The 25,578-nt window shown below is 45.0% G+C and overlaps 2 protein-coding genes across 3 annotated transcripts; one reads left to right on the top strand and one right to left on the bottom strand.

Annotated features, from left to right (window-relative positions):
- The first annotated feature begins 14,278 nt into the window (after positions 1-14,278).
- LOC120691532 (squamosa promoter-binding-like protein 6) lies at positions 14,279-20,861 on the top strand. Of its 2 annotated transcripts, XM_039974615.1 has the most exons (11): positions 14,786-15,378; positions 15,801-15,982; positions 16,853-17,140; positions 17,233-17,462; positions 18,299-18,373; positions 18,449-18,556; positions 18,633-18,750; positions 18,869-19,010; positions 19,115-19,247; positions 19,341-19,931; positions 20,148-20,620. In XM_039974615.1, exons 1-11 carry the CDS (start codon positions 14,786-14,788, stop codon positions 20,586-20,588), a joined length of 2,901 nt encoding a protein of 966 aa, XP_039830549.1. In that variant the 3' UTR covers positions 20,589-20,620. The 2 variants fall into 2 exon arrangements, with proteins under 2 accessions (XP_039830548.1, XP_039830549.1); XM_039974614.1 differs by having other exon boundaries at positions 14,279-15,378; positions 18,299-18,556; positions 20,148-20,861.
- Positions 20,862-20,927: 66 nt separating this feature from the next.
- LOC120691533 (tRNA:m(4)X modification enzyme TRM13-like) lies at positions 20,928-24,128 on the bottom strand. The gene is made up of 9 exons (XM_039974616.1): positions 23,695-24,128; positions 23,545-23,619; positions 23,170-23,466; positions 22,851-23,088; positions 22,280-22,337; positions 22,002-22,088; positions 21,791-21,922; positions 21,471-21,609; positions 20,928-21,255 (listed from the first exon to the last, which is right to left on the bottom strand). The coding sequence occupies exons 1-9, from the start codon at positions 23,814-23,816 to the stop codon at positions 21,033-21,035; spliced, it is 1,371 nt and encodes a 456-aa protein (XP_039830550.1). The 5' UTR covers positions 23,817-24,128; the 3' UTR covers positions 20,928-21,032.
- Between the last annotated feature and the right edge of the window lie 1,450 nt (positions 24,129-25,578).

The raw sequence follows: 25,578 nt of genomic DNA, 5'->3' as shown, positions 1-25,578 counted from the left end.
TGACTCTGCAGTCGTGGAGGCCGCAAAAGAGGCGCAAAATACTCAACCACTAGAGGAAGTAAAGGATGCCGAAAGCACATCGGTCATATCTTCTGAAGATTGAATCGACTATAAAATCTGACACCACCGTTAGCCATCACCAGCGGCGACCGGAAAGATAAATCCACCACCGCCTGTAGTATCACCAGTAGTCGGAAAAACGATTCCACCAAATTGGTCGTTTGGAACAGGTGGATTGCATTGATCTCCACGCTTCTCATCGATCAATATTCACTGACGAACAACATGTATGTATGTTTATTTTCCATGCGTGCATGACAAAGCAAGCATGCACTGAACATGGCCGGGGAGCATGTATGCGAGTAAGGCTTTCTTTACATGTAAACGCAAAAAAAGTCGTAAACGCATTAAAGTGAAACGGTATCTTGCTAATTTGAAGTACTAAATGAAGTCTATTTACAAAACTTTTTGCATGGATGGGCTGTAAATCGCGAAACGATTCTAATGAGCATAATTAATCCATGGTTTGCAACAGTGATGCTACAGTAACCATCCGCTAGTTATTGATTAAACATGGATTAATTAGCATCATTAGATTCGTCTCGCGATTTACAACCCATCTATGCAAAAAATTTTGCAAATAGACTTCATTTAATACTTCAAATGCCCTATTTACATTTTTACACATTTTTGCAAAATGAACTAAACACACCCTAAAGGTCTATTTCATATATTAGCACTCACGCACATCCTAAAGTTTAACTCACCTAATTATTAGCATTTTTAGTTGGATAAGCTATTGTTAAGGACTTAAAAGTTTAATACTTTCACCTATTACCACTTTCACCCACTGAGTTTCAATTCCATTTTCCTGATCGAATTAATAATAACATGTAGTACTCCATACTATATAATACGAGAAATGCAGCAACGCCATACCACCGCCCTGTGCGCCAGCCAAGCCAATCATACGACGAATGATGATCATCTGATGTGATTCGACGCGGAGCATGCAGCCGCAGGTTGCAGCAGTAGCAGAGAGCCAGAGAGAGAGAGCGCAATCATGCGGTCGCCGTGGCGTGCGACAGAGACGCTGGAATCACGGATCTCCCCCACCCCAGCGCTGCGCGCTCCCTCTGCTGTCCTCTCTGTGCCGACTAAGTCTAGGTTTGTTTTTTTAAAAGTTTCGCCCATAAATTCTATCATATCACATGCTTAAACACTACTCCCTCCTTCCCAGTTTATAAGGCATACACGTATATCAAGATTCAAATCTTCTCATCTTTGACCAATAATTTGACTATTAAATTTTTGTTTTTATAATACAAATTTCATATGATTGGATTCATAATCAAATATAGTTTACAATGATTATAAGCTTATAATCAAAAGTGATATAATATATGATAAATAAATGGTCAAAGTGTTGTTTAGAAGACCGTGTCATGTTCTATCATGCCTTATAAACGGGGAAGGAGGGAGTAGTAATTAGGAACATTAAATATAAACTCAACATTGATTTCATAAGGCCATCTCCAGTGGGAAGTTTCATGGGGTTTCATTCTCATTAAATAGCATGCCACACATGATTTTTTGATGACATGGCATCAAATTTAAGAAGAGAGAGGAAACCAGTTTCATCTAGATGAAACCATATCTACACGCATACCAACTCTTGTTGAGTCATAAAATTAAATGCTACTTGAAGCCTATGAAACCAAGCTATGAAATTATACATTGTAGAGGTTGTTTCAAATACCATTTCATTTCTTAGTTGCTTATGTGGCTATCTTGGAAACATCAATATGAAACACTTCACTGGGATTAGCCTAAGTCATGCTTAATCACGAGATGAATCTATTAAATCTAATTAATCCATAATTTGACTACTAATTGCTATAATAAGGCCAATCTCAGTGGGAGTGTTATAGGAGTGTCATGAACATTAAATTTGCTAACATGTACCAATAGTATGAGAAGAGAGGAGAGAGGAGTGTCATGAAATGTGAGAGAAGTATATTTAAAAAAAATGTGAGAGAAGTGTCATCACCATGACACTCCACTGGCACAGTTCTCAAATTTCCAGTCTTGGTAACTGTGTCGATGACACTCCCACTGAGACTGGCCTAACTGTCCGCTAATTGTGAATTAATTATACTTAATAAATTCATCTAGAGTCCTAATTACAATTTATGCAATTGTTTTTATATTAAATTGACATCTAAATATTCGAATTGATATACAAACATTCGATGTGACGGCTACTAAAAACAGAACTCGAGACGAACCGACAACGGCAACAACCGCTGGCAGCGCTAACCTAGCTAGCTAACCACACGAGACAGGATTAAGCATGCAATCATGTGATGAGAATTAGACATTAGTGCTTTGATTAGGAGGAGGAGGGAGAGAAAGAGCAAGGGCTCTTTTCCCTGACGACAAGGCAGGAGATTCACAGGCCAGGTGCCAGGCGTTAATTAGTTGCGCTGTTGTGCTGTATATGCAACGGCTGTCCGCGGAACGGCTAATGGCTTCTCTGATTGGGAGCTGTCACTGAAGTATCCCGCTGGCCTTTTTTGGTTCCTTGCGAGGCATTAGTGAGATTTTTGTGTTGCGCGTGATCCAGGACCGATCGAAAAAGCACCAAGCAAATTAGAACTGAACACCAGCAGATGCAGTTTGTTGCCTCAAAGTGTTTGGTGTGCGCACAACGATGGGTCAATTGGCACTTACTTTCTCGGTTCTAAATTATAATTCGTTTCACTTTTTTAACCTCAGTTTAACCATCCGTCTTATTCAAAAAAGTTTATAGTCAGATTTAAGTTATTGTTGAAAAAAATTATTAATAAAGTAAGTCACAACAAAAAATAATATTTTGCACAAATTTTTGAATAAGACGAGCAATCAAAATTAAGACAAAAAAGTCAAACAAATTATAATTTAGAACAAAAGAAGTATCTATTTTGGTCGTGGTAAGTGTTTTTATACAATCCTAAATTCACAAGAACGTGTTTAGTTTCCAATTTTTTTTTCTACATTACCTTCACATCAAATCCTCGGACACATGCATGGAGCATTAAATGCAGTTGAAAAAATAACTAATTACAGTCTAACTGAAGCATGAGCTGAATTTTTTAAACCTAATTAATTCATGATTGGACATTAATTATCAAATAACAATAAAATGCTACAGTACCAAAATCCAAATTTTTTCACGAACTAAACACAGATGAGATGAATTCCTGCATTCCGAATCCAATCCAAACAGGATCTAAAATCAGGGCGAGATGTGAAACGTGGTGAAAGACTGAAGGAGAAAGGACAGCCTGACAGCCGTCTCCGATTCCGTGCGCCCAACAGCAGGGCATGGGCCACAGGCGCATGGTCGCATAACTCTCTGTGGCCCACCAGTCAGCAACGGGATACGCCGATCGACGAGAACCAAGCCTCGTGGCCTCGTGGGAACCAAGCCCCCACGAGGCTGGTCTGGCTGATCAGTCGAAGCAACGGATCCATCATCCATGGCGCTCAATCTGCCCACTGCCCACCCCAGGTGCTGCTTGGTTCAGTTCTACGCCGATGGGTAATCTACTATTAGTGTTAATCTTTTCTATGAAGAAAACAAAAATTGGCTTGAGACCCAGATTTACGATTTTGGCTGCGCCAGTATATACATGTCCATTTCAGGCCGGCCCGCCGGCCGGCCCGTGGCCCGGCACGGCGAGGCACGGCCCGAGCACGGCCTGGCACGGCAGGCGGCGTGCCCGTGCCGGCCCGGCACGAGGTCCGTGCCGTGCTTGGGCTGGCTGGTCGGCCCACGGTGACGGCTCGAGCACGGCCCGGTAAATGTGGCCGGCCCGGCATCGGCCCGGTATATATACCCACCCTCCCCTTCCCCCCGTAACCCTAGCCATTCGGCCATCCCCTCCCCCGTAGGCCGCAGCAGAGCCGCTCGCAATATCCCTCGCTCGCCTCGCCTCACCCACCGTAACCTTAGCCATTCGCCGGAGAGTGGAGACGGTCGCCGCCGAGCCGCCATCGACGCCTTCTGATCCTCTACCCCTCTCTCTCCCTCCTCGCTCTATCCTCTTCCCTCTCCTCCTCTCTCGCTGCCTCCGTAACCCTAACCCTAACCTCGATCTGGTCAAGTTCTGTGCCAAGCTCCGCTCATCGTTTTCCCTCGCCGCCGGTGGATCTGGTGCTCCGGCTGCGCAGGTGAGCCATCCGCCCGTCCCTCTCTTCCGCACGAGGTCTCGAACCCTAACCCTAAATCAGTAACCCTAACCTCTATGTTCTTCTTCTTTCTCTTGTGTTGCAAGTCGTTGGCTATGGATCTTCTTCCATAGATCCGGTGCCGCGTGGCCGTGAGGGAGCCGGATACACCAGCTGAGGAGGTGGCCATGTCCATGGAAGATGATGCCATGGATGACGACTACTATGCTGCCGCCGAGGCCGAGGCCGACGAGGCGGAGCGGGAGCTTGAGGCGCAGAACGAGGCCGAGGATGCCCGGCGCTTCATCCCGGGTAGCAGTGCAGATGCTGCCATCGAAGTGGATGGCGCCGGCGTGGGGACGGGGACGGGCACGCGCACCGGATCCACGAGCCCGACGGGCACGGCCGCGGCGAGTGCATCTGGTACCCGCACCAGGAGGAGGGGACCATCCTCCAAAGTCTGGCTAGACTTTGAGGAGGTGACTGAGATCCAGGGAGGTAAGGAAGTTCGTGTATCTGCCATATGCCACCACTGCAAGAATACCTTGTCTGCTAAATCCTCTTCTGGTACTGGGCACTTGCGCCGTCACCTAGATCTTTGCCCTGCTAAGAAGGAAAAGGATAGACACGGTAGAACTCAGTCTATGCTTAAGTTTAATGCTGATGGTTCTTTTGTGCACTGGGAGTACTCTCCTTCTGTTGCTAGAACAGAGCTTTGCCGTTTGATTGCTAGGCTAGACCTGCCTCTTTGCTTTGGTCAATCTGATGCTTTTCAGGACTACATTACCAATGCTCATAACCCTAGGTTTGTGAAGTCCTCTAGGCAAACTACTGCTAGAGACTTGATTGGCCTTTATAATAACCGTGTTGAACAACTTACTGATGTCCTGAAAAACTCTGTTTCATCTGTTGCTCTTACATCTGACATTTGGTCTGGTAAAGCTAAAGAGGACTACATCTCTATTGTTGCTCACTTTGTTAACCCTGATTGGTGTTTAGAAAAGAGGTTACTTGGTCTAAAACCTATAGAAGTGGCTCATACAGGTGTTAACATTGCTGAGCGTGTTGAAATGGTTGCAAGTGACTATGGTATTACTGATAAAATCTTTGCTATTGTGCTTGACAATGCTTCATCTAACAAAATTGCTATAGATGTTCTAAAACCTGTATTCTCTGGTTACATTGGTAGTTTGATGCCTAAACCTGCTAGGATTGAAGATGATCTAGCTACTGTATTCTTGCATCAGCGCTGTGCTTGCCATATCATCAATTTGATTGTTAAGAGTTGCCCGAAACGTTTGCAACCATATCTTGAAGATTTTAGGACTGCTATTACATTCTTGAATTCTTCCAATCAACGTATTGCTTCTTATAAACAGTATTGCTTGAGTGTTGGTGTCCGCCCTCGTAAGTTTGGAGTTGACATGGATGTGAGATGGAACTCTACTTATCTGATGCTTAAGCATTTAGTTCCTTATCAAAGTACCTTCTCTGTGTGGATTCAAACAAACCATCCTCGCAAAGAGGATGGCTCTTTTTTACTGACTCCTAATCACTGGACTATTGCAGAGAAGTTATTGTCTTTTCTTCAATTATTCTATGACTCAACTGTTGCACTATCTGGTGTTTATTACCCTACATCACCCTTAATACTGCATCATATTTTGAAAATTGCTAGGCATCTAAATGCATATGAGAACCATGAACTGCTAAGAACTGTTGTTGTTCTTATGAAAACTAAGTTCCTCAAATACTGGAGGGAGATACCCCTCCTGTATTCATTTGCTTTCATTCTTGATCCTAGAGCTAAGATGAGGGGGTTTCATAAAGTATTGCAGAAGTTAAGTGTTCTTAATGGTCAAGATTATGCTAGATACCCATCATCTATTCGCTGCAAGTTAACTAAGATGTTTCAAGTTTATGAGTCCAAGTTTGGTGATGCTTGCTTGAGGACCTCAACACTGCCAGCTGTTTCTGGTATGGGAACTGAGGCCTGGGATGATATATATGGTGATGAGGAAGCTTTTGCAGGTAATCCTGGTAATGGTGCAGGTACATCAGCTAGTTCAGGTCTATCTGAGCTCTCTTCTTACCTTGATAGTGACACTGAGGTTAAGTTTGGACCTGATTTCATCATTCTAAACTGGTGGCAGCGCCATAATCAGACTTATCCTATCTTATCTATACTTGCTAAGGATGTTTTGACTATCCCAGTGTCTACTATTTCTTCAGAATCCACTTTCAGCTTAGCTAGCAGGGTCCTCGAGGAGCGGCGGCGGCGGCGACTAACACCAGACATGGTGGAGGTCCTCTCATGCATCAAGGACTGGGAGTTGGCGGACTTGCACAAGCAGCACACTGTAGAGAAGGAAACAAAGGACCTTGAAGCAGCCTTTGAAGCTATGTACCTGGACAATGAGGAAGAAACATCACCTGGTACCAAGCGAAAGGAGCAAGAAGGAGGCAGTGGACCTGATGCTGCTGCTAGGAAGAAAGACAAGGGCCCAGCAACTGAACCATCCAGTTCAAGAGGCAAAAGAGCTTGAACTTCAATCTATTCATGTATCTGTAACTGTAATGAACTATGACATGGACTATGAACAATGAACTATGAACTAAGGAGCTGGCTGTACTCTTTTCCTTCCTAGGGTTTTCTCACGAGGTGTGAGTTTTTACCTAGGAAGGTTTTTAATGAGGTAGCATTGCACTAAGGCTCCATTTACATTTTGAGATGCACTGTTCTGTGTTCTGTGATGGTTTGAATGCCTGGATGATCTAGTTTAGTAGATTGAATGATTATGCCAGGTATTTTGGAGTTTGGTCATGAATTGTTGAATGCTTGAGTTTGAACATATGAAATCTGTTTATATTGCATTATTTGGAGTTGATTGAGCTCTTGTGTGTCCTGGGCACGGGCACGGCACGGCACTGCCGGGCTGACCGTGCCCCAGGCACGGCACGGCCCGTCTAAGCTTAACCGTGCCGTGCCTGGGCAGGAAAGCCGGCACGGCGTGCTGGCCCGGCACGGCACGAGGTCTCGCCGTGCCGTGCCTGGGCACGGTGGAACCGTGCCGTGCCCAGGCGTGCCCGTGCCGGGCCGGCACGGCACGCCCAAATGGACATGTATACGCCAGTATGATAACAGATAGCTATCCGGGCTACCGATGAGCTGCTGGAAAAGGGGAGTCCATGGTCAACTGGTGTTCAAAGTCTGAGTCTGACCACTTGTCGATCACTCGGATTCGAAGAGAGATGTAGAATGGTTGAGCCGTTGAGCGGGACACCGTAGACTAGCCGTGCACATCGACCGAGAAAGCGTGTCGCTGATGAACCAGAACTACTATTGTATACTTCGGGCGGTCCGGTCCGGCCCGAGCCCGAGCTCGCCCTGACCCGTTCACCTCCGGGCCGTGCCTGGCCCGTCACTATTCTTTAGCGGGCCGTGCCGGGTCATCCTACGGGCTCTGCCGATGGCCCAGGCACGGGCCCACGGGCCTGTTTCGTGCCGGGCCAGCCTGCGGAGCCCGGCCTGCTTGTCGGGCTCGAGCCACCCGCGGCCCACGATGGGGCAACCAGCGACGGCGAGGCGCGGCCGTGCGGGGTCGCGGCCTCGTGGGAGGAGGCGCGGCGGAGTGCGACGGTGGCGGGGAGGCGAGAGGAGAGGAAGTGCGGCACTCGGTGGAGTTCCTTGTCGGCCACGGGAGGAGGCACGGCGCTCGGCGGAGAGGCGGCGGAGAGGCGAGAGGAGATCTAGGGTTAGCCGGCTAGGGTTGCGGGAGGAGGCTTGGGGGCGGCATCGAGGAGGTGGCGGCCGACGCCGCGGAGCCGAGGAGGCGGCGGAGAGGCGAGGTGGAGACGAGGAGGTGCGGGGCGGAGACGAGGAGGCGGCGGTCGACGCCGTGGAAACGAGGAGGGGGCGGGGGTACGGGGCGGAGACGAGGAAGTGGCAGGGGCGCGGTGCGCCGATGAGGAGGTGACGGGGGAGGGCGCAGACTCGCGGTCTCGCGGAGACGAGGAGTCGGGGCGGGGTCGGGGGAGGGGGGAGGGCGCTGTGCGAGGGGTGGGCGGCGGGGCGTTGGGCTGTGCTGTGCTGTGCTGGCGTCTGTGCTTTTGGAGTTAGCGGGCCTATTTCATGCCGTCCTGCTAACTCCGTGTCGGACCGTGCCAGCCCACGGGCTGGGGTGACGGCCGACTGGGCACGGTGGACGGGCCGGGCCAGCCCGGGCACGGTGGAGAGCGGGCCGGGTCGTGCTCGGGCCGGGCCAAATTGACCGTGCTTGGGCCGGGCCAACGGGCTGCGGGCTGCATGGACATATATAACTGTATACTCCATTTGCAGTGATATGATAGACTGTCAGCAGTCTAGAATGATACTAGCATGCATGCCTGCATGTTCTCATCATACACCGCGACGATGGGGACGGAATTGTTCCGACGACCAAACATTTCCTCGAAGAAAAGAGTGTTGAAGTCTTTTCGGTCGACATGCGAACGCGATAGATTACGCGGCGTGAGGAGGAGCTCTCTGCAGCACCTCATATGCAAATCGGTCAGACCAGCATTAGGGACCGACCAGACCGGTTCGTCGGGGTAAACTAGACCCCGTCAAGGCAAGCGCACGTAGGGTTACCCTAAACTCGACAGGCTAGCTAGGGGGTCTTCAAATGACATGGAGACGAAGGAAGAACAACATGTCGAGGTTAGAAAAAATTAGGGTAAAAAGAAGGTAAAACGATAATGAAAGATAAATGTGTTTGATAAATACGATTGTGTATTGTACTCAATCTGCTGTGGCCCTTTATATTTATAAGGTTGGGAGCACTTGCCCCCAAGAAATCATTTTACAGATCTAAATCTACGAAAATCCTTAATTATACTCATATTCTTACTAAACTGGTCAAACTGGTCAGACCTACCAATCAGATCGGTCAGTCTCAGACGGACAATCCGCTTACAGACTGCGGACAATTCGCGACTTGGTTCGGATGTCTGATCGTGGAACTCTACTGTGAACAGGCCAAGACGTTCGAATGTCCGAACATCTCTATGGCAGACTGTCCGCCTATAAGAACCGGACGGTTCGCGGGTTCAGACCTCTGAACATGAACTCTACTGTGACCAAGCCAAACTGTTTGGATGTCCGAACTTGCAGACGGTCCGCCTGTGGGTCGCGGACGGTCTACTACTCCAGACCGGTCAGACCGCCTGTGTGTCAGGCTGGTTGCTGCTAATTTTGATCGTCAACAAAGAGATTCTTAATTTCTACGAGGTTGGACGTACGTACGCAAAATAAAGATTACATGAACTTGATCACTATATAAACACTCCAGTTCAGAGTGCGTAATAATAAAGTCCCAGCCATACCAGATAAATTAAAGACAGAGCCCAAATATAAATGTGCCCTTAAATTATCCGATGCTCAGCTCCTAGTAGCTAGCATCACCACGCTAATTAATCTTCTAGTGCTGTGGTGATCACGCGTGGGCGAACCATAGGAGGACGTACATACGAGGTGGCTATCCTATGTTACTTGTGGCAATAACCAGCAGCGACATGTGGTGCGTACGTGTAGTCAACTGTGCTTGTCATACTATAATCTATCTATATGTAATCTCGAGGCCTCAGTGAGATTGTTATTAATTACTCCCTCTGTCCTGAAATATAAGTCATTCTGGCATTTTATTAGATTCATTGAACATTATCTGAATGTAGATAAATTGTATGTCCAGATTCATTGAACATTCTATGAATTTGGACACAATAAAATACTCCCAGTATGACTTATATTTCAGGACGGCGGGAGTAGCAACTAACTACTCCTACATAGCTATAGCTGGTGCGGCTCCGTGACTGTGGCAAACCATGATAGCTATCGCCACAAAGGGTGAGTCCATTCATTGCGTTCGGCAGGCTGGAGCTGCAGGCTGGAGTTGGAGTGGTGTGAGAGAGAAATACTGTTGGGCTGGTTGGAGCTGGAGCTAGTGGCTGGAGTGGTGTGAGAGAAAAATAATATTGGGCTGGAGCTAGAGTTGGCTGCCGAACGCAGTGATCGGCTAAAGTGAATTTGCTACCTATATGGCCGTGTGGTATACTGGTATGGTAGGTGGCCGGATGGCACACGAGTAACCATGTTGAAATGGCCGTGGAAGGTAGCTTGTGCTATGGACACACACATGGGTCGTGCGCAGCTAATAATTCGTTCCCCGTTGTTTACGTATGTACCTTGCCATTAAAGAGGAGATAGATACATGTATTTATACGAAGCATTTCCCACGAAAAAATATACTTGTCCTAATTTTGTCGGGCCATGATTTGTATAAAAAGCATGCATCCTGAAACCCTAGTACACACGGTTTTACATCTCCTTATGTGTATGCTTTTTGTAGTGATGGCACATGGACTGTGTTTAAAGGTACTGCTACATGGAAAGCTTATGGCAAATACAATGATATAATCATGACGTATAAATCTATTTAAAAGTCATGCAATAAAAAAGAGTCCATGGTCAACTGGTATTCAAAGTCTGAGTCTGACCACTTGTCGATCACTCGGATTCGAAGAGAGACGTAGCACGTGCACATCGACCGAGAAAGCGTGTCGCTGAACCTGAACTACTACTGTATACTCCTTCATTTGCAGTGATATGCCATATGGTAGACCGTCAGCAGTCTAGAACGATACTATTAGCACGCATGCCTGCATGTCCTCATCATACACGACGATGGGGACGGAATTTGTTCTGACGACCAAACATTTCCTCGAAAAAATGAGATTCTTAATTTCTACCAGGTTAGATGTATACGCAAATAAAGATTACATGAACTTGGTTAGTAGGATGTTAATTTGTAACCTTTATGTGCATCTCCAACCCGTTTTAGTTCAAAGTTTTGCACTACTTTTTCAAAATGAGATATAATTTTAAAGAAATAATATAAAATTGTCGTGGCTCTAAGAGGAGGGCCACAGCCGGGTGGCGTAGTGCACCCGCCTAATCCCAGAGGGTGGTTACTCGGGAAAGTGCAAGCTATTTCTCAAATCTACTCATCAAGCAAGAACACAAGAACACACGAGGACTTAGAGTGGTTCGGGCCGCCGGAGCGTAATACCTTACGTCCACTTAGAGTTCTATTGCTCTAGAGTTCGCGGATGAGTCTATCCTCTGCCTCTAAGCCCCTTTTTCAGACTTGAGTCCTTCTCTAGCGGGCGTCCCCCTTTTATAGCGCAAGGAGGACACGTACACAGGCGTTGAACCCCGACAGGTGGGCCCAACAAGGATGTATAGTTTACCATGAAAAAGATATTAACAGTGCTTTCTGAATCTCTTTCTGGATACGCTTCTTCGCCCTGTAGACTCTCTGACCGAGGGGGGTCTTCACCTGTCACATCAGCGAGGCGCCCGTTGAGGCGGTGTAGGTTGCGGCGTAGACTGTTGGGTCTACTGCGCAGGCGTTATGATACTCTGTCGTCGAGCTATCGTGTCTAACTGGCGTTGTAGACTGATACGCGTGGCGCGCGTGGCGCCAGAGGCTGTGCCTTGGTAACGTGCGGTCAATAGCACAACCTGGCAAAAGTCACCTCGGGCTCTGTTGTGGCAGAGCGCACTTACGTCTCCCGTATTGAATGCGGTAGGTGGGCGAGTCTTCCCGGGGAAGCTTCGCGGCCGCGCGCGTGACTGCGCCTGCGGACACGTGGCGGCTCCGGACCCCCCCAGGCGGGGTGTCTGTTCCCTCCCCATTGAGGGATCCGGATAGTATTTGGGGGTCCGGGACCCGGTGGGAGGTCCGGCCCCCTCGGCTGTTTTGGCTAAGCACTCCGTTCTCTGGGACACGTGGTGACACCGGACCTGTCCCCAAGCGGAAAGCGGGTCCGGGACCGTTGGTCCGGTGAGATGGAGTTGGACCCCAGGGGTCCGGCTGTTTAGTTCTTTAGGGCATAGTTACAGATAACTATGCGAGTTTTGACACAGCAAGAGGGGGTTCCCTAGTCCAGAGGTACCGACAAAAATTTTAAACTAAAAAGGAGTGGAGATAGAGTCACCAATTGACACCCCTATTGATCAGTAAACACTCCAATTCAGAGTGCGTAATAATAAAGTCCCTGCCATACCAGATAAATTAAAGACAGAGCCCAAATATAATTATGCCCTTAAATTATCCGATGCTCAGCTCCTAGTAGCTAGCATCACCACGCTAATTAATCTTCTAGTGCTGTGGTGATCACGCGTGGGCGAACCATAGGAGGACGTACATACGAGGCGGCTATCCTATGTTACTTGTGGCAATAACGGCGCGCGCACCAGCAGCGACATGTGGTTCGTACGTGTAGTCAACTGTGCTTGTCATACTATAATCTATCTATATGTAATCTTGAGGCCCCAGTGGGATTGTTATTAATTAGCAACTAACTACTCCTACATAGCTAGCTGCTGCGGCTCCCTGACTGTGGCAAACCATGATAGCTATCGCCACAAAGGGTGAGTCCATTCACGAACTGATCCGATTGCTTGATCGGCTAAAGTGAATTTGCTACCTATATGGCCGTGTGGTATACTGGTACGGTAGGTGGCCGGATGGCACACGAGTAACCATGTTGAAATGGCCGTGGAAGGTAGCTTGTGCTATGGACACACACATGGGTCGTGCGCAGCTAATAATTCGTTCCCCGTTGTTTACGTATGTACCTTGCCATTAAAGAGGAGATAGATACATGTATTTATACGAAGCATTTCCCGCGAAAAAATATACTTGTCATAATTTTGTCTATGCTTTGACCATGATTTGTATGAAAAGCATGCATCCCGAAACCCTAGTACACACGGTTTTACATCCTGATGTGTATGCTTTTTGTAGTAATGGCACATGGAGTTGTGTTCAAGGGTACTACTACATGGAAAGCTTGTGGAAAATACAATGATATAATCATGATGTATAGATCTATTTAAAAGCCATGCAATAAAAAAGATACCTATTTTTCTCTAAGGTAAGAATTCACGGTTTCGAGGTCCCAATAGCAAAGAGTACACACCATATAAACATAGATGTGAGAGGCATGCAGTAACAAGAGATCTGTGGGAGAAGTTTGTGATAATGACAGCAAGGTGCTTTTCTACATGTCTTAGCTATGTGCCAAGAATTACATTACAGTTCATGTCTTTATCAAGATAGTGAACTTTTACAAGTTAATTTGAGATGGTGTACGAGTGGCCATTATGTGGTATCTAAGAGATGATGAGCATGCTCCTTACTACCTTTGCAGAAAAGGTATTGCATTATGATAATTGTATGTTATACTATTTTCTAAGTATACTTGTCACGTGAACTTGTAGATCATGTAACCCTTTAGATCGTTACAAATAGTCAATGTTGACGTTACAACTACTCATCATATATGTCGTATGTAATTTAATATTTTTGGTCATCATCTTATCTCATACATCTACAACATTTGAACGCTTCCTTTCTCTTTTTCAAAATACGGAACTTAGAGTCCGTTCTCATATTCAGGGGCGGATCTAAAGGGGGGGCTAGGGGGGATTAAGCCCCCTACCTCCCCAAGATCCATAGATACCCCCCTAAGCCCCCCCCTCAATTTTGGCATGAAACAATGAAAAAGAAGAGGGGAGGAAGAAGAAGAGAAGAGGAGAAAGAAGAAAATAGTAGATATGAGCCCCCTCGAAATATTGAGACTAGATTCGCCACTGCTCATATTGTACCTTTTAGCCTCTATGATTATATTGTACAAATTGATATGATGGATCCAGTGATCATTAGTTCCTTACATCAGATCTTAACATAAATGAATTCTTTTATCATATGGTACATTTTGACATAATGGATCCTCTGATCTTATTGGTCCAAATTAGACGGTATTTAGGGTCCACTCTTACTCAAAATCTTGAAATAGTTTCTGACATATTAGACCCTCTTATCACTCCGTCAAACCTTTTAAAAACCAACACTAATTTCCCTTTTGCTCGGTACCAATTGTCGTGTAGCCGCTGGGGGTGCGGCGTGCAATTTGTGGCAGGACTATTTCTACCAGTCCACCCCGCTATGGGTCCCCATCTATCATCTCCCCACTCACACATGCCATCCCATTTCTGCCTTTCTGCTCTTTCCCCTCCACCCCTGCTCCCCACCTCGACTCCATTCCTGCCTTCCCACCAAACTCCCCCAACCCAATTCCCCAGTCTCCCGCCGGATTCGCCCAGTTCGTTAACTCTGGAGCTCGATTCGACACCGAAGCTGCGGCCTGGGCCGCCAATTTTCTCGGTTTGGTGTCTTGCTGATTCGCGTCAGTATTTTTTCACTGGAATATTTCGGTGATTCGCGCCGTATGAGCTCGGATTGGCGGTGGTGTTTCTGATTCTTGCTTGCCGGAGCTGGAGGCGCAAGGGTATGTGGGTTTCTCTGGTGTGGATCCGGGGCTGCGTGGGCGTCACGTTCGTCGATTTCCAGAGCGGGAGAGGAGCCGACTAGATCTCTCGGCTCCTGAGGTTGCTGCTCTCCTTCAAAGAGTCCGATCGGCTAGCTGCGATCGGAGGTTCATCTAGGGTTTTGGCAGGTGAGAGGACATGGAGGCCGCCAGGCTCGGCGCGCAGAGCAGCCACTTGTACGGCAGCGGGCCGGGTGAGCTTGACCTGAACAGGCGTGAGAACAGGGTGTTTGGCTGGGACCTCAACGACTGGAACTGGGACAGTGAGCGCTTTGTTGCCATGCCGGTGCCAACTGCTGTGGCGAATGGCTCAGGTTTGAACAGCTCGCCATCATCGTCAGAGGAAGCCGAGGCAGAGGTGGCTAGGAATGGTGGCCATAGAGGCGACGCTGATAAGAGGAAAAGGGTGGTGGTAATTGATGACGATGATAGGGAGGATCAGGACATGATTGTGAACGGTGGCGGGTCGCTCAGCTTGAGAATTGGGGGTAGTGCTGTTGGTGTCGGAGCGATGGAGAGCAGTGATCTAAACGAGGATGAGAGAAATGGAAAGAAGATCCGGGTGCAAGGGGGCAGCTCAAATCGGCCGGCATGCCAGGTTCAGGGCTGTGGGGCTGATCTGACTGCAGCTAAAGACTACCACCGTCGGCACAAGGTCTGCGAGATGCATGCTAAGGCTAGCACCGCTGTTGTTGGAAACACCGTCCAGAGGTTCTGCCAGCAATGTAGTAGGTTAGTTTTATGGTCCTGCTGCTATACATGTAATTGTTTGTTCATTGTCTGAATGAATGTAGAGTATCTCATGCAAGCTATGTTTAGTGCAGCCAGACACAGATTTTAGATATGTGCAAACTCTGACCATGTTGTTGTTTCCCAACTTGTGATATTTGAGAATCACCATAATCTGTCAGCTGTAGAAGAAAATAAATGTAAAGTCAAATTTATCACTTTTAGACTGAAATGGCAATATCTAAGTCATAATTGTTTGCAAGGAAACTTCTAGTATAAATTTTTAGAGATCGGAACATTCACCAAGTGGTTAAATAGTTTCATGATTAGAACTCAAGTTCTTAAGTAATGCGTGGTGTCACTATATACTTAGAATAATATTTACCCCTAAGTTCTCTGTAATTATTATACATGTTCTTGTGCAGATTTCACCTTCTTCAAGAATTTGATGAAGGTAAGCGAAGTTGCCGGCGGCGTTTAGCAGGCCACAATAGACGGAGGAGGAAAACCCGCCCTGATAGCGCAATTGGTGGGACTGCTTCAATTGAAGACAAAGTCAGCAATTATCTATTGTTAAGTCTTATTGGGATTTGTGCTAATCTGAACTGTAAGTTTGCTACCTTGCTATACCACATACACAGTTTCCTGTTCTACATATGAAGGTTCTGATACATGTATAATTTATTTTCCCTTCAGTCTTATGAAGTTGTGTTAATAGTGTTTTAATGGAATTTTCTTGTTATAGATTTAGGACAAGATTAGAGATCATATTCTGTTTTACAATTCTGTTTTACAAGAGTATATGAGTTCTTGTTAGATTTGACATGTTGATGGAAATTCAATAGTTTTAGGCCAGGGTTTTACATGGTATTATGTGTGTTGGAAGTTCCATATATTGGTCTATTTAATGTATATTTTCTTGGATTGTTCATAGGAAGTTCCTCTAGCAGCTGCGTTGTAGAGTATCATATTGAGCAATTTAGCATCTTACACCTGACAGAATCTGACATGTCCAACGGAGGCCTCCTGAGGCACCGGTGCGTAGTGGGGTTCTAGGCGTGTCGATAATGTAAAGAGGGGTAGAGGTAGACCTAAACTGACTTGGGATGAGTCGGCTAAGAGAGACCTTAAGGATTGGAATATTTCTAAAGAGATAGCTTTGGATAGGAGCGGTTGGAAACTAGCTATCAATGTGCCTGAACCATGAACTTTGTTTCTTTTGGCTTTCATCTCTAGCCTACCCCAACTTGCTTGGGAAAAAAGGCTATGTTGTTGTCGTTGTACACCTGACAGAATCTGCAAGCTGTGTGACCTTAAAATATTTCTATTTACTGCTATTCTTGTTGCCTGTGAAAGCTCATTTCCAAGATAATTAGTGCACCCAAACTTCTCTCTTGTCAGCATAGTTAGTAGCCTGCATAGCAACTCATATGGTCATATTCAGGAAGATACATGACTCTTAGAATTGTACTTGCAGCTGATAGTGTTCAGCATTCAAACAGCCAGGAGCTGCTATCTACTCTTTTAAAGAACCTAGGGTCTGTTGCCAAATCACTGGAGCCAAAAGAACTCTGTAAACTCCTGGAGGCATATCAAAGCCTGCAAAATGGATCAAATGCTGGAACCTCTGGAACAGCTAATGGTGCAGAAGAGGCTGCAGGGCCATCTAACTCTAAGTTGCCTTTCGCGAATGGTAGTCATCGTGGACAAGCATCATCATCTGTTGTGCCAGTACAATCGAAGGCTACCGTGGTGGTAACTCCAGGTATGATGTAGAACCATTGTTACATTGTTAAACCTTAATAACTTGTTTTCTGAGTAACAATTTCAGCTTAAATTTCTTCTCTGCATGCACAGAGCCTGCATCATGCAAGCTCAAGGATTTTGATCTGAATGACACTTGCAACGATATGGAAGGCTTTGAGGATGGGCAAGAAGGTTCACCTACACCTGCTTTTAAGGCAGCTGATTCTCCGAATTGTGCATCATGGATGCAGCAAGATTCTACTCAAAGTCCACCACAAACTAGTGGCAATTCAGATTCAACATCAACACAATCATTGTCAAGCTCAAATGGAGATGCTCAGGTTTGTCTTTTATTCCTTGCAACAGCTTCATATAAAGAATGCTAAAGGGTAGATTGTGAGTTCTTGTACAACGTATCGATCTGTATAGTAGTAGTTTTATCTATTGATGAAACATATTTTGACTTACTGCAAATCTTTAATGGGAAATTGACAACTCACTATTTGCCAATATGCTATTGGAATAGTCAATAGTATATATACATGCACATCCAACTGTTAGCAGGAATCAACTTTCTTAGGTGGCGAATATTCAAGGTTGGAATTTGAATTGGACAGAGAATTTCAATGCACATTTATGAGGGAGTTAGATGTCGAATACATTTGGTTTATGCAGGACTAGTTTGGGAATCCGTGCTTGGCTTTAGGGAGTTAATGACTGCTACCCTTACTCTTTCAGCCTTCTGATTTTTAGACCTACCTGATTTTTTGATACCCTCACTCGAAGGTCTGACTGCTGTCAAGAACTAAAGCATAAAAGATTTGCTATCGTAAATTTGATGGAACTCTGCACAAACAAGTCTTCAACCCCCAAGATCCAAATCTAGAAGTGTTTTCTCTTTAGAATACATTAATCAGATAGGCACTCTTCATTGCATCTCCTCTGTATTGCCACGTCAAATTAAAAGGTCTAATATGAACTGGACAGTCTTCCGACATCTATGGAAACTTATGCATGGAGAGAATTCATGTTAACAGCCATAATCTTGGTAGCACTCACATACACCAAGATACTAGTTTTACCATAGTATTTCATAATGGATTTGCACCACCTAACTATGCTTAGGTGGCCCTCTTTTTTCTTGTGAAAACCCTGATTCTTATTATTCTGCTTGCAGTGCCGGACTGATAAGATTGTCTTCAAGCTTTTCAACAAAGTTCCCAGTGATTTACCTCCAGTTTTGCGGTCACAGGTGAATTATGCATTCTCTCAGCATGGGGCAAGAAAATATATCCTGAACCTAACACTTAAAACCCTAAATTTTCAGATTCTTGGTTGGTTGTCAAGTAGTCCTACCGATATAGAGAGCTATATTAGACCTGGCTGTATAATTCTAACAGTATATCTTCGGCTAGTTGAGTCTGCATGGAGAGAGGTATGCTTCTGTTCTTAATTTCTCATGTCAAAATAGTGCCCCTCTTTTGTTTGGTTATTAACGGTCTTTTCTGCAGCTTTCTGATAATATGAGCCTGCACCTGGACAAGCTTTTGAATAGCTCCACTGACGACTTTTGGGCATCCGGCTTGGTGTTTGTGATGGTTCGACGACAGTTAGCTTTTATGCACAATGGTGAACCAATCCCATGCACTTAGCACTTTTATAATTATGCTGATGTTTAAGTTTTATTCTGTATTCATTGTGTAGGAAATTTGTTAATTATCACGCTCATTCGTTCATCTTGCTGCAGGTCAAATTTTGTTGGACAGACCACTGGCACCCAGTTCTCACCAATACTGCAAGATTTTACGTGTCAGACCAGTTGCTGCACCTTATTCTGCAACAATAAATTTCAGAGTAGAAGGTTTTAACCTACTCAGTACTTCCTCAAGGTACTTCATCTTAAATTTAGATTAACTTATTCATGAAGTAGTTTACTCCTTCATGTTTCCTTCAGCTTATTCTATATCTAACTACTATCTGCTCATGTTTGCAGGGTAATTTGTTCATACGAAGGACATTGTATATTCCAGGAAGACACAGATACTGTAGTGGATGATGCTGAGGACATCGAATGCCTCAGTTTTTGTTGTTCCATCCCTGGTACAAGGGGAAGAGGATTTATAGAGGTACAAATTGTTATATAGCTTTTCTTATGATATGGTGATTCCAGTTTTCTTATGAAACTTTCAATTTCCCCTGAATATTACCTTTAATTTCAGGTCGAAGATAGTGGATTTAGCAATGGCTTCTTCCCCTTTATAATTGCTGAGAAGGATGTATGCTCTGAGGTTTCTGAGCTGGAGAGCATATTTGAGTTCTCCAGTAACGAACATGCAGTTGTTGATGATAATGCCAGGGACCAAGCCTTGGAGTTTCTAAATGAGTTGGGTTGGCTTCTTCATAGAGCGAACAGAATGTCTAGACAGGATGAAACGGATACACCTCTAGCTTCTTTTAACATGTGGAGATTCAGGAAACTTGGTATATTTGCCATGGAGCGGGAGTGGTGTGCTGTGGTCGAAATGCTGTTAGATTCCTTATTTATTGGCCTTGTTGATGTGGGATCCCAATCTCCAGAAGAGATGGTGCTTTCAGAAAATTTGTTGCACGCTGCTGTCCGAAGGAAGTCTGTCAAAATGGTTAGGTTTCTGCTGAGATACAAACCGAATAAAAACTCCAAGGGAACTGCACAGACATACCTATTCAGACCTGATGCTCTGGGCCCGTTAACAATTACCCCCCTTCATATAGCAGCTGCCACTAGTGATGCTGAGGATGTGTTGGATGCGCTGACAGATGATCCTGGACTGGTATTCTCCTTTCTAGTTCTTGGAACTTTGCCTCTTTTTTCCTACTAACTCAAGTTGACCTAACTTTATCAACTTACAACAGGAGATTCATAGAAACCTGTAAATTATCGTTATTTTGATCTTTTAACTAAAGCAGACATATACACTTAAATTGATACGTGAATTATGAGAAGTCATTTATTTTTAGCCTATTAATAGTCTGTTACGTCCTTTCAGGTTGGAATTAGTGCGTGGAGTAATGCACGGGATGAAACAGGCTTTACCCCAGAAGACTACGCTCGGCAGAGAGGCAATGATGCTTACCTGAATCTTGTCCACAAGAAGATTGATAAGCATCTTGGCAAAGGCCATGTTGTCCTCGGTGTTCCAAGCAGTATGTGCTCTGTGATACCTGATGGTGCTAAGCCTGGTGATGTTAGCCTTGAGATCTGCAGGCCAATGTCTGCATCAGTGCCACGTTGCCTCCTCTGCACCCAACAAGCGCGGCGGGTGTATCCAAATTCTGGGGCAAGGACCTTCCTTTACCGGCCAGCAATGCTGACGGTGATGGGAGTGGCCGTGGTTTGTGTCTGTGTGGGCATACTTCTTCACACCTTTCCCAGGGTTTATGCTGCGCCCACATTCAGATGGGAGCTGTTGGAGCGTGGACCGATGTAAGAAGTTTTAGGATGAAATAAGCCTAGCTGCTGTTTGTAAGTTGAGAGCTTTAGTGTGGTGGCTAAGATCAAAGGAACATAACTACCATGTGAAGAAGTTCCTTTGTATGTATAGCAGTATCCTGTTGCTGCTGTAAGCTTACACATCGTCAATATCAACTATATTTACAACCTAACATGCTTCCATTCCATTACTCCATTTTTTGTATTGTAGAACTCATTCTTTGCGGAGTTTTTGTGAACCATCAGAATAAAACGTGTTCTTGTTTGTATATATGTTGTCATTTTGACCTTATATATGTCCTTATATGACTTCTTCAAAAAAAAAAGAGTCCTTATATGATGCCGGAACTCAAAATCTGTATTCGGGGGAACGATATTTTACAATTCATGTTCCTGCATTTTCGCGGGGGGCTGAAACACACGCACTTTCTGTTCAACCCAATCAAGATGTACACTTTGCGATTAGTAGACGGTTCTCCGGTGAAATGTTTGATGGAACATAGCTTACAAGATCTGCAACCAGACCCTTATGCCTAAGCCATAACAGCCTCCCGGTATCAATGATGTCTTTACACATGAATCCCAAGGAGGCCCTCTCCCCTGTTGGTATACTTCGGATTATCTTCTCAATTCCGATGTTCTCCAAATCAGGCTTCTCTGGTTCTCTGCACCGTAGTCCAACACAAAAAAAGGTCATCAAATAAACTTCCAGACTTCCAGAGAGCGGATTATGGGAGTAATTTGAATGTTGACTGAAAATAAACTTCAGATAACCAGGAAAGATGCATAGACGAGACTAAAGGTTGGAACAGAATATCTGTAAGGACAATAGTAAATGCAGACAAGACCCAAGGGATAATTATGCTTAATGATTCCCAACCTGATTTCAGAAGACGTGTCTTCAACTTCCACATAGGAATCTGGGGAGCTGTGATCACCATCCACAGCCCAGCTGCTAAACCATGTCATGGCATGGAATTCCTCCTCTGTAATACTTAGTCCTGAGAGGAAAGATTTATCTGCAGCAAGGAGAAAAGAAAATTACTTAGTCCTGAGAGGAGTACTTGGCAAGCAGTTCAAACAGATCTTCTATAATTTTCAAGAAACAACAAACTTTTATACATAAATGAGGTGAAAGTGAAAGACACATCCCATTTTCTTTTTGTTGAAATGCTTAGCAATCTTAAAAAAGAGTATTACTCGCATAATGCTTCCACTGACAAAGATGGTGGCAGCAGGTAGCTAGAGCAAGGCCCTGAAGATTTCGTTTGCCATGGACCCTTTCTTCTGTTTGGCCATATTGTTCAGGGAGACAGCAAGTCATGGTCATATCTGACAATGGAAGACAAGTTTTCTTAGATAAGGTTTTCTTAACACAAATGAATGCACGAATTTCAAATACTTGGACAACCTGTTGCGGGTCCACAGAGATGCTTTCCAATTGCGAGATACTTAAGTCCCCTCAATGCCTCTATTCCGTGCAGGTTCAAATCCTCAACTGCATCGTGTTTCTGTTCCTTATCAGTGATTATATTTGTTTAAGAAAGTACGACCACGCAAATATAAATGATCAAATGAATAAGGTCAGTTACACACAAAAAAGATTCAGTTACGAAGGTACTTGCAAACTACTCGAAATTCATTATGTTCGATATCCAATAAATACAGAAAAAGAAAGAGAAACCTTACTATCAATTCTCAAACGCTCCAAGGTAACATCTTCGTTTTGACGCAAGCTTCGATCAGCCTAGAAATTTTAGGTGGTTAAGAAACTTATCTTGGCGAAATTAGATTTAGCACAACAGTAAGCTGCTAAGATGTTCAAAAAAAATTCATAATACAATCAAGGTTGCTCTAAAAATAACATATTATCCAAAATGTTAGAAATGTCTTCAAATTAACTGCAGCAGCATTAAATTCAGACAAGAATAACAAGTTAAAACCATAAATTCACATCACTAGAATCAAAACACAACATGACACAACTACACAAGTCAATGTGTCTTAACATTCAATTGCAAAATACAGCCTACATTGAGTGTAGTAAAACTACAAGATTTCGAGATGTTGCAAAAACTGACACGTCATTTTGCAAAAAGTAGATACAAATTATTGATTATTGAGCCTAACTATGATGAAAAATCTCAGCCTTGTGAAAGCTAGGATGCATTTTGGAAAACAGAGTAACCAACAGCAGGCATTAATACAGATCAAGTGAATCTTATCTCGAAAACATAATAATTTGTTTAGTTTTACGGACCTTAAGTTTGTAGGACCGCCTCTCAATCAAGAACACATTCCTAATCCCATAACAGTCCACCAGCACCTGAGTCAAATACCCTCTTCCAGCTCCAAATTCCACAACCGCCTGAGCACTCGCTGCCACATTCTCCCCAGCGACCACCTCGGTTCTACCCTTGCACAGCAAGCCAAATTCCTCCATGTTCCCAACAATGGACGCCTGCTGTGCAACATGCTTCTCTTGGTATGGCACCTTCCTGTAATCCAATCCACCATCAGAAATCACTTCCCAATAGCACAATGAGCCTTACACTGCCAAAATGGTGAATTCCCCCCACCTATCGACCTGCCCACCCATCCATTTGTGGCAAGCACCGGTGATCAGATATGACTCGCGCATGGCCATGGCTGCCGCTGTGTGCACCGATCGGATCTTACGAAGCAGACCCCGGAACTCATCCTCCGTAAGCCTGTATACGGCTGCACGCTTCTCCGCCGACGTGATGCCGCGCCCGGCCTCAGCCCCGCCAGAGCTGATGCCCTTGGAGTAGTACGGCTGTGCGGCGAGCGCGGCGACCTGCTTCTTCAGGGGACATTTTCCGACGTGCGCCTCCAGGTTCTCCTCGAGCACCGTGCTGCGTGTGAGAAGAGAATGTGGGGGTTAGTGGCGATGCTGGAGCCAATCCAAATGGTGGGGTGGTGGTGGGGCTTACTGGGAGGGGTCGACGGGGCACGGTACGCGGCGGCCGGCGCCAGAGGCGGACTCGGGTAGGTGGTTCCCGCAGTACCTGAGGCAGGATGGACCAGGGTTAGGGTTCAAGGGTTAGACTGACGAGCTATGAAGCTTAGTCGGAGTAGCTTACTGAGAGGACGGGAGGGAGGAGTTGGCGCAGTGGCGGCGCTTGTTGGGGAGCCAAAAGTGGCAACGGCCTGGAGGGGGAGGCGGTGGCGGTGAGCTCTTTCCGTTCGCCGGAGCGCGGCCCATCTCTGACGGCGGCGGCGGCGGCGGCGAGAGGGAGAGGGCGAGGAACGGAACAGTTGCGCGGTCGCGCCGGACGGCAGGAGAGAGGTGTGGTCAGGTTAGAAACGGAAAGTCTGCGCAGAGACATAGTGATCGTACGATCCAATAGAAATGGTTCAGATTAGCCCGAGGGAAAGTGTGGTGCGGCCATTTTTATATGGGAGAATTATTTCATTACTCCCTAGAAAAAATTGTGCTCAGTTTCTTGTCTCTTTTTCTCTTGAACTTGGTTATTTAGCCTCAAAACGAGATTCATTTAATTTCTTGGCCTTCCGTCACTTACAGTTCTACAATCTAATTATATACAAATATATCTGTTTAGATTTTTAACTAAGAAAACAACAACATAAAGAAATTTTTCATTAATTTTCGGTATTTTCGCACTAATAAAATAATTTAGAGGCATCTATATATTTATTTTAGTTTTAAAATCACAGAAAATCACATAAACATGATAAAACAGTAAAAAAAACTACTAAGTTATATCTAAGTATGCTGGATCCAGCAAAAAAATCACCAACATATCATTTGTGTTATAAGTAGAGTAGAATGGAACGATTGATTGTATTGATTGATGGTTTAGACCACTTCTTATATATATGTACAAGAGAAAAACGGTGCCTATTCTCGAAAGGACATGCCCCTTCGTGAATGGCCCCTTCGGGATGACCCCTTCGTGAGTTGGCCCTTTCGAGAAAGGCAACCGCCTAATAACTAAACTAATTAACTATTATAGAAATTGATCACTAATACTAATTTCTTCATAACACTCCCCCTTGATCAATTTTCTTCTTCTTTGTAATCAATTTGATCTTCTTGTGGTCTTGTAATCAATCAAATAACTCCTTGAAAACCCTATGGGAAAAATCAGGATATGTGATATATATGTATATAACTCCCCAAAACTCTTTCAGGAAAAATGTGAGGAGAATCTTTGGAAAACTCTGTGGGAAAAACCAAAATAATTCGGGTATACTATGCAAAACTCCTTCAAACCCAGTGAGAAAATAAGAAGAAACACCATAATATACAATAACCAATGTCAGTAGACCATTTAGATAACCCAAAGTCTTAGTCTAATAACACCTTGACCCTATGGTCAATATGCTTCAAATATCATCTTCTAAAAACCCCGGTGGGGAAAACTAGATGATATAGCATATAATTTTATGTTGACATTGCCTCATCAAAAACTTTATATGAGAAACCTCAATAAGAAAAACTCACATAGAGAAAAGAGTACAATGTATCGTATGTTACAATATCATCCACCAAAAACCTCTATGGGGAAAATGGATGATATGAAGCGTCCCCTCATAAGAGAAGACTTAAAAGTGATACAATATCAGTCCCAGGAGGCTGATAACACTTTTATTACATCAGATGGTTCATCACCGTACAACTCTACGCGGTAATGGGCAGTGAAGCGCCACTATCGCGAGGATTACAACTAAAACCCACACAACTACATTAACTACGAAGAGGGGGTCATCAGAGTCTTGCGCCATGCGGAACTTCCTGCGGGTGACCCTAATCCACAGGCAAGGTTGGGTGCAGGACGGTACCCTACTCGACGTCCTCGGGAACGAAGTCTGGATCTTCCTCTGTAAAAATTAAGAATGGGGTGAGTACAAACATACTCAGCAAGTCCAACCACACCCACGGAGGGGGAATAAACAGATTTTAATGCACATGGTAATTCAAGGATAAGGTTAAGGTTTACTTT

This window comes from Panicum virgatum, chromosome 9N (assembly GCF_016808335.1).
Source record: "Panicum virgatum strain AP13 chromosome 9N, P.virgatum_v5, whole genome shotgun sequence".
Classification (NCBI taxonomy): domain Eukaryota; kingdom Viridiplantae; phylum Streptophyta; class Magnoliopsida; order Poales; family Poaceae; genus Panicum; species Panicum virgatum.
Note: the sequence above shows the minus strand (reverse complement) of the source record. Positions and strands in the feature narration are given on the sequence as shown.